Source organism: Nicotiana sylvestris, chromosome 2 (genome assembly GCF_000393655.2).
Source record: "Nicotiana sylvestris chromosome 2, ASM39365v2, whole genome shotgun sequence".
In the NCBI taxonomy this organism is placed as follows: Eukaryota; Viridiplantae; Streptophyta; class Magnoliopsida; order Solanales; family Solanaceae; genus Nicotiana; species Nicotiana sylvestris.
Window position 1 is genome coordinate 13,249,540 of NC_091058.1, and position 9,245 is coordinate 13,258,784.

General features: G+C 38.1%; 1 protein-coding gene across 1 annotated transcript; it reads left to right on the plus strand.

The window, feature by feature from the left end:
- The first annotated feature begins 6,697 nt into the window (after positions 1-6,697).
- On the plus strand, positions 6,698-8,687 carry LOC104249170 (vegetative cell wall protein gp1). The gene is made up of 2 exons (XM_009805545.2): positions 6,698-7,117; positions 7,410-8,687. The coding sequence occupies exons 1-2, from the start codon at positions 6,928-6,930 to the stop codon at positions 8,429-8,431; spliced, it is 1,212 nt and encodes a 403-aa protein (XP_009803847.1). The 5' UTR covers positions 6,698-6,927; the 3' UTR covers positions 8,432-8,687.
- The last annotated feature ends 558 nt before the right edge of the window (positions 8,688-9,245 follow it).

Below are 9,245 nucleotides of genomic sequence, written 5' to 3' on the forward strand. Positions count from 1 at the left end.
TTAGGCTTGAATCCCTTGTAAAATTGGTGATTTGATGTTGTTGTGAACGTCCCGAGGTTTTGAACAAGTTTGAACGATGTCATGGGATGTGTTGGTGCAATTGGTTTGGAATTCCAGGAGTTTCGGGTAGGTTCCGGGATGTTTTAGGCCAAAATCATAGCTGTAGCAGGTCCAGAAGGGTTGCAGGCCTCGGAACTAAACCGCGCGGACCGCACAAAAGGAAGTGCGGCCGCGGTATGTGCTGTGCGGACCGCACAAAATGAAGTGTGGCCGCGGTGGTTTTGTGCAGGCTGCGGTGGTTTTGTACGGACCGCGGTGCTTTTGCACGGACCGCGGAGGCTGACATCTGAGGGTACTCTATAAATATGAGATTTTGTGTTTTATTTAATATTTTGACCTAGAGAGCTCGGATTTTAGCGATTTTTAAAGGTTTTTCAAGAAATTCATCGGGGTAAGTGATTCTAACTCAGATTTGGCTAGAGTACATGAATCTATCATTTAATTCATCATTTAATTCTTGATTTGGGATGGAATTTGGGAAGAAAATTGTGAAACCTTTTAAAAATATAAAATGATGATTTGAAGGACCAAATGGTATCGGAATTGGATAATTTTGGTATGGTTAGACTCGTGAGGGTATGAGGATTCTAAAAATATAAATTTTACCCGATTCCGAGACGTGGGCCCGGGGCTCGGGTTTGACCAATTTCTGGAATTTTGGGATAATTCGATTATTTTCGCTTGGGCTTTGTTCCCTTAGCATATTGTGACGTATTCGTTCTGATTTTGGATATATTCGATGCGCGTGGAGGTCAATTCGAGGGGCAAAGGCATCGCGAGCTAGAGAATTAGCCGGTTCGATGTGAGTAATGGTTGTAAATGATGTCCTGAGGGTTTGAAACCCCGGATTGCACATCGTAGTGCTATATTGAGGTGAGACACGCGCTGGATGATGAGCGTGGGGTCTTTTACTACTGGGGATTGTGACTTGGTCCGTCTCGATTTATGATTTTACCGTGTATTTAACTGAAATTTATTTGTTATCATCACGATTTAGGTTGATTGCCATATTTGGGCTTTGTGCCAACTATTTGAACCCTTCAGGGATTTTTATCACTATTTCCTCACTACTTTGACTTATTATTTGAACTCAGTCCTGTTGATGTCTACTGTTTTACAAACTCAGCCACTTTTACTCAGATTTGAAAACTTATATGATATTTCTAAATGATGCTTTGGGCTGAGAATTACTGTTTTACTAATGCCCGAGGGGCTTGTGATGATTTTCGATCTGAGTGAGGCCGAGGGCCATATATGAGGATATGTTGAGTGATGTGAGGCCGAGTGCTGAGTGATGATGCCACGAGGTGGCTTGATATAGCGCTTGGGCTGTAAGGGGCCCCTCCGGAGTCTGCATACCCACAGTGAGCACGGGTACCCATTATGATCTGAGAGTGAGCCCGAAGGGCTGATACGTTTCTGAGTGATTGATATTGAGCCCGAGGGGCTGATACTATACTGAGAGTGAGCCCGATGGGCTGATACTATTCTGAGCGATTGATATTGTGCCCGTGGAGCGGATTTCTACTTGTTATTTACGTGTTAATTTACCTGTTTTACTTGTTTTAAATAGGGATATCATTTAATTTCTTCACTGATTTACTGCTTTAAGTGATTTTACTGCTTGATATGGAATTGCTTTGTGCCTTTACGTATTTTCATACTTTCAGCCATTATTTATAATTATTACTCACTAAGTCGGAGTACTCACATTACTCCCTGCACCATGTGTGCAGATTTAGGCATCGCAGAGTCCGCTCCTGAGTGTTGATTCTCCCAATCCAGGCAGTGATTCGGAGACTACGAGGTAGTTGTTTGGCGTCCGCAGCCCCGTGCCTCCCTTATCTTATCATTTTCATGTTTTTAGAACTATTGTATCGGTTTTAGTGTTCAGTAGACTTGTATCCGGATTTCTTAGTTGCTCATGACTTGTGACACCCCGATTTGGGCTGTGCCGGAATGGTTCTTACTGAGGTTATCGTTAATTCCACAAATTATGGATATTATATCATGTTTTAGAACTATTTATGATATTTAACTGTTTAAAAGAGGTGTTCTGTTTGGTCTGGCTGTCCTTGTCTTCACGATAGGCGCCAATACGACCGGGTTCGGGAATTGGGTCGTGACAAAATGGGATTGGTAATTTTACCAAAAGTCCAATTTGGAATTGGACGCTAGCAGCATTTACGTGAAAGTCCATAAGGACGTGTCGGCATCTTCCCATTGAGATGGGATTCTAATTTTTCGATAAGTTTATTTTTGGAATAAACTTTTACCCTAAGTAAATCATTACCTCAATCAAATAAGAAAAGGGTTTGTAGGTGATGTTATATAAAGGGTGATGGAGAAAATTTACCGCATAATTTTTCCTTGAGAATAAAACCCACTTTGTGAAAGTGAGAGTGCAATACAAAGCCAAGAGAGAAAATGCAATTACAAGAAAAGTGTTTCTTGTTCTTCTAATTTGAGTTGAGATTTTTGAGAAAAATTTTAACACAATATTCTTCGTTCAATTTGTTCGCGGGTTTCATTGGTCAAAGAGTTGATAGCAAGGATCAGACTCGGTGTGGATACGCATAGAGTCTTCGCACTATCGAGGAATATAAAATGAGACTTTCTTCACCAGGTACATCTTAGATCCGATCTATTGACATATAAATAAATTTTAAACACGAAAAGATCTGCCTAGGATTGTTATTGTCTTTCGTTGCGTGTTACGAACACCTATATGCAATCCTTCACTAACAGTATAACAAGAAGAAAAAGTTTACAGTGATGATCACAAGATTCTTTACACCAAATCCTACTAGATTCGTCTTTAATTTAACTTTGAATCATTTAGGAGTTCTTAAAGGGGCTTAAGGATATTTTGGGAGAACTTTAAGCTAGTAATATTGTGTGGAATCAAAAAGAAGAAAAGTTGTACTCTCTCTATATATAGTCCAAAAACTCCACCGCCTTACCGAATGGGTCGCCCTGCAGCGGTCATTGCACCCGGTGGGGCAGTTGGCACGAATCTGATGAAGCACGCATCACCTTTGTTCCCATAACGTGTCGTCAGTCGATTGGTTGTTCTTAAAAGCCGTATTTATTTCTACTTTCGTGGAAGGGAAAAACTGTGGGGTGTAACATATACAATCACACTTGGATATACGCAGAGGCGAACCTACATGGACAATAGAGGGGTCACTGAAACCCGTTAGCCTCGGCAAAAACCATGTATATATATTTGTATATACGACAAGGACCCCTTAAATAATTTTGATGTGCCCCCTAAACACAAAAGAAGGACTGGCTTCGCTGGTTTAGTACCTGCATTTGTCTCCACTTGACCAGGGTTCGAGACCCATCACCAGCTTCTTTTCATTCAATTTTTTTCCTCTTTCAATTCAAGATAGATTGGTATCTCCTGTATTTAGTGCTCTACCTTGGTTTTTTTTTCCCTTTATGTTTTCTAAGTTCATGAATAATTATTTAGCACTAGTACATAGTAGTCAACTTCTACATAAAATAGTCTCAAACGCTTTTTGAGAAATATCCTTCTAAACATCAAAAAGGTAATAGAGAGACATAAACAAATACTAAAGGAAATTAGAAGGGGATAAGTTATTTCATTAGCAAGAAGTCAATCATCTTCTTTATCATGATAACTAAGTTTATAAGCATTACCAGTCTCTTTACATGTATAAAAATAAGTAATTCAATTTTCCCCAAAAACAGTACTTAAAAAAACTCCAAAAAAGCTTCTGCCTTTAAGGATCATTTCGGCAAAGTAGCAGATATCCATCGATTTAACGATAACGACTGAGACTTCTGCTTTACAGACTTTCAATCGTGATCTTATTAGACTAAATTTTTGATATTTTTTAATGTACTTTCGATCACTTACTCAAAGTCACTAAGTTTTTAAGGAGTTAACACGTCAAATTTTATCGTTATTAGCTGACATATCTATATTAATAGTGGTGCCCCGCTGCGCACAAATCCTTGATCCGCCTCTGATTATACGTACATGAACTAAAGGCTTAAACTACAAAGGAGAAAGAAAGGGAATTTGGTTTCATTTTAATAAGTCTGCCATGCAACTTTGACGTTCATAAGCAAACACAGAATCAGCCAAATCATGAGCAATCACAAGTCACACCTGAACCAAGAAATAATAGTACTTAAACTGGGACTCATAACCAGTGGCGAATTCAGAATTTAAATTTTTTGGGTTCAATTTTTAAGATTTTTAATATTGAACCCATTATATATTTAAAGTTATTGGTTCAAATCTATTGTTTTTACAATTTTAATGAATTTTTACAGATAAATTTCTACTCCGTGTTGAAAATTATGGGTTCAATTGAACCCGTAACTCTCACATTGCATCCGCCTCTGCTCATAACTTAATCCACAACGATCTTTCCTTTATTATTGAGATTTGGGTTTTTTCTCAAAAAAATTAGTGATGTGTCCTAACATGGCCCAGAGGCGGAGGCCGAGTACTAGCTACGGGTTCGGACAAATTCAATAATTTTTGTTCAAACTTGTATTTGTTATAAAAATTTATATTTATATATATAAATATTTAATTGTAAACCCATTAAATAAGAGATTTACGTGTTCGGTGTCAATTCAGAACCCAAACTTCAAACCTAGCTCCGACATGCCCCCATCCAATTAATTCCAAAGTTTTGAATTGCCTTGATGGAATCAGAGGCATCCATTTGTTTTGTCTGAATACGGTATAAGGTATTACGGGCTCTTGGCCTGAAGACAAATAGGAAGAATAGTATACCTTCTGCCAAAAAGATTGACGACCTCCATTTTCTTATTACAACCCGTGAAGAGAAAGAGTAAGATCACGTGCGACAAAAGCATCAATTTCAGCTCCCAATTAATTACTATATGGTAAAGAGAATAATCATGTCACTGTCATTGAAATTATTGCACCACAAATTACTAAATCATTATTGCGACACTGCTCAGGCAGTGTTGTTAGGGAAACCTCTCGTGCCAATTATGTTACTTTATTTTTCCTCTGAAAGATTATTATCAACCAGTGCCAAACCCCAAAGAAGTCATGCATGTATTTGGTTATTAATCTCACTTATCTGATGTTTACGAGATTCCGGAGAGAAATTCAAAATTAGTCTTATTTACAAAAATAGCCACATTTTCAAAAATAATCGAAATTTAGCCTAAAGATAAATTTGAATGAAAATACTGTTCAAAATTCAAAAAATACTTCAGCATAATATACTGGAATTCCAGCATAATGTACTGGAGTTCCAGTATAATATACCGGTCTGATATAATATCCTAGAAGTTCATACACAGGTGCTTCAATCTCTAGTATATTATGCTGGAACTTTCTGCGTGTTGGAGTTCCAGCATAATATGCTGGAATATCATACACAGGTGCATCGATCTTCAGTATATTATGCTGGAACTTTCCGTGTTACAACAAAACAATGGCTATTTTTCAATGACTTTGCAAATGCTGACTATTTTTGAATGACCAGTCCGAAAATTGGTTAGTCCGTGCTATTTTTACGAGATTCTGCTAATAGTTTTGTGGAGATAAGAAGTGTTAAAAAGGTTTAACAAACCGGCGTCGATTCTTCAGTTGTAAAGTACCTCATCTGTGCCTCTAGGTTGGGTGGGGTTTTTAGTCATCTTGTTAGAGACATATTATAATTTAAATTTGATAGGTTCAACTTTTTAGGGGTCGTTTGGTTGGAAAGAAGTTATTCCAAAATTAATTATCCTGGGATTAATTATCCCCGGATTAGTTATTCTACTTTTCTACAAGGATAAAAAAAATACTATAATCCCGAGATAACTAATCCGGAGATTAATTATTCATTATCCCTCATACCAAACGAGCCTTAATGTTCTTCTAAACTCATTATACTTTTAAAATTAGGTACGAAATTTCATGACTTTTCACACACACACACACTATATATATATATATATATATACAACCGTCTTTACAGGTTGTGAGACTTTCTGAAATTCCATTGTCAGTAAAAGGAAGAGTTAATTTCTTAACTGTAAAAATTAAAATAGGCATCATTCTCGTGGTCATGACCAACCTAAAAGTGTGGATAAGCGAAAGCAAGGGCGGATGTAGTATAGTAATGATCAATCTAAGCCATAACTTTCGACATGAAATAAAAATTTGTTAAAATTGCAAAAATAATAGATATTAACCCATAACTTTAAAAATATAACGGGTTCAATATTAAAACCTTAAAGTTGAACGCATAGAGTTTAAATCCTTGAACCGTGTCTAAGCGAGAGCTCAATATCATACATATGGATGACCCTCCCTCTTGTTCCTATTCTATAACTACTGCTTGGCAAAGACAATGGACAACTCTTTTTGTTCACAAGTTCACAAGGTGTCCAGATATTGTGGCTGCTACAGAGGTCTCGTGAACCAACTGGGACCCCAACTGTCTCTTCGTTGTATTTTTCATTTCTTACCAACTAAAAAACAAACTCCCTTATGTTCCAAAGAGAACAAGAAAGTCAGCAACCTTTTCAATTAATACTTTATTTCTGCTTATCTGTCTCAAAAACTTTCTCGTTTTCTTGTCTCTGTTTGGTCATAGTAAGTAAACGAGTGAAATTACTCTTGCTAGTTTGCAGTTCACTGGTCTCAGCATGAATGAAATAAAGAGGGCTTAGCCACTACCCTTATAAATAAATGTCAAAGACTCCTCATTTTCCTGTCTCAACATCCCACAATACACTATCAACCTTTCTAACTAGAAAGCCAAGCAAATGACTTGAATTCTCTATTTTACAAACTGAGAATCCATATGGTTTTTTCTGATCTTGAAAACTGAAAACTTTTATACAATCCAAAACATGATGAAAAGCAGAATATCTTGGGTTTGGATTGTACTTCTATTTCTTGGTGTCACATTCCATAACTTTTCGACTACACAAGGAAGGACTACTAGGCATAAACATCACCCAACTGCAGTAATTGAGGGAACTGTTTTCTGTGATACCTGCTTCCAGCAGCAATTCTCGGGAGCTAGTCATTTCATTTCAGGTTCATCATTCTTGTCAAAATTCGTAACTATTAATCTTTCTCGGGTCTCACCTGAGCTATAATTTTTCAGTTCATTAAAAGGGCAGCCCGGTGCGTGCACTAAGCTCCTGTTATGCGCGAGGTCGGGGAAGGTTATCGTACGTAGCCTTACCCTGCATTTTTGCAATAGGCTATTTCCACTGCTCGAACCCGTGACCTCTCGGTCACATGTCAACAACTTTACCAGTTACGCCAAGATTCCCCTTCCTAATTTTTTCAGTTCATTAATGTGCATTTAAATCTCTGTTTTCAGGTGCTACTGTTGCAGTAGAATGTGCAGACTCAGCCAGAAGATCAAGTTTTTACAAGGAAGTGAAAACGAATGAGCATGGAAAATTCAGTGTAGACCTTCCCATCTCTGTAAGCAAACATGTCAAGAAAATCAAGGGATGTTCTGTGAAGCTGATTAAGAGCAGCGACCCGTATTGTGCTGTGGCGTCGACAGCAACTTCATCTTCTCTTCATCTCAAGTCAAGAAAACAAGGGACTCACATCTTCTCTGCTGGTTTCTTCACATTCAAACCTCTCAACCAACCAGATCTTTGTAGCCAAAAGCCAAGCATCCAAAGTTCCAAAAAGAAACTAACAGATCCTCAAAAATCTGCAATTTCAAATCCTAATGATCCTACATTTTACCCACCAATTCAAGATCCACCAGCGCCAAGTACTTTACTTCCACCTCTTCCCAGGCTACCGCCTTTGCCGCTGCTCCCTCCTTTGCCAAATCTTCCAGGATTAGGACTTCCAATACCACCAGTTTCTAAAGATGCTAACAAACACTACTCTCAATCTGAAGCTGCAGCTCAGCCAAGATTTTTCAATCCAATAGGAGGAGGACTTCCTTTGCCTCCAAATCCACTTCTTCCACCACCTTCAATTCTTCCTCCTAACCCGTTTTTACCTCCACCTTCTATTATTCCTCCAATTATCCCTTCCCCTCCTCCTTCAATATTTCCTCCCTTATTCCCTTCTCCTCCACCTTCAATAATTCCTCCAATTATTCCTTCACCTCCAAGCCCTCCACCTTCACTATTTCCTCCACTTATCCCACCACTCATACCTGGTTTAACTCCATCTCCACCACCACCGCCACCTTCACTTTTTCCACCTGTGATCCCTCCGCTCTTCCCACCACTGATACCTGGTTTAACGCCGTCTCCACCACCGCCTCGCTCACTCTTCCCTCCTTTTCCATTCCAACCCACACCTGGTTTCCCCGGAGTTCCTCCAGCTGCCACTTCTTCATCTCAGCAGAAGAAGAACCCCTCTCCTTAGTCCAAAATACAATTACACAAACACCTGCGATAAAGCTAGCTACTACTTTTTCATTACTCTCTGTGTGCAATTCTCAAATAAACCTACTCCATTTTGTTTTACTACCTTTTTTTTCACTTGTTTTCTGTTTACGTTTGTAATTTTATTGTGCTACAGTTTCATCCTGTTTTGTTTTGTTAGACATATTAGATAGGAAATCAAAGTGATTGTATGATATGTAATGCTAGTTCAATAAAAGCTTAAACTTATTTGGTAACTGAGCATACAACAAATAATGGCTATTGCTAGTACATATATATACACACTTAGGGGTCGTTTGGTTGGAATATGGATTATGCCGGTATAAGTTATGCCAGTATAAGTTATGTCGGTATAAGTTATGTCGGTATAAGTTATGTCGGTATAAGTTATGCTGAGATTAGTTATGTTGGAATTGTTGTTTATTCACTGTTTGGTATGTTGTATTAAGAATGACAACTCCATAATTTCTAAGAAGAAGATATAAGTTATATCGGTGCTAATTACCTCATCCTCTATAAGGTATAAGTTATCCCGGTGTTAAAATTAACACTGGGATAACTTATACCTGGTTTTCTAACCAAACATAGTATTAAGGTAGTATTAAATTTTTATACCACCCCTATATATTCTTATACCTCATACCAAACGACCCTTTAAGGAACCAAATTTCCTTAATTCAGACAGGATATGGCGAGACTTCAAATTTCCGAGGACATAACACTTGATAGGAAGATGTGGAGGTCGAGTATAAGGGTTGTAAGTTAGTAGGTAGTTGAATCTTGCCATACTTCGT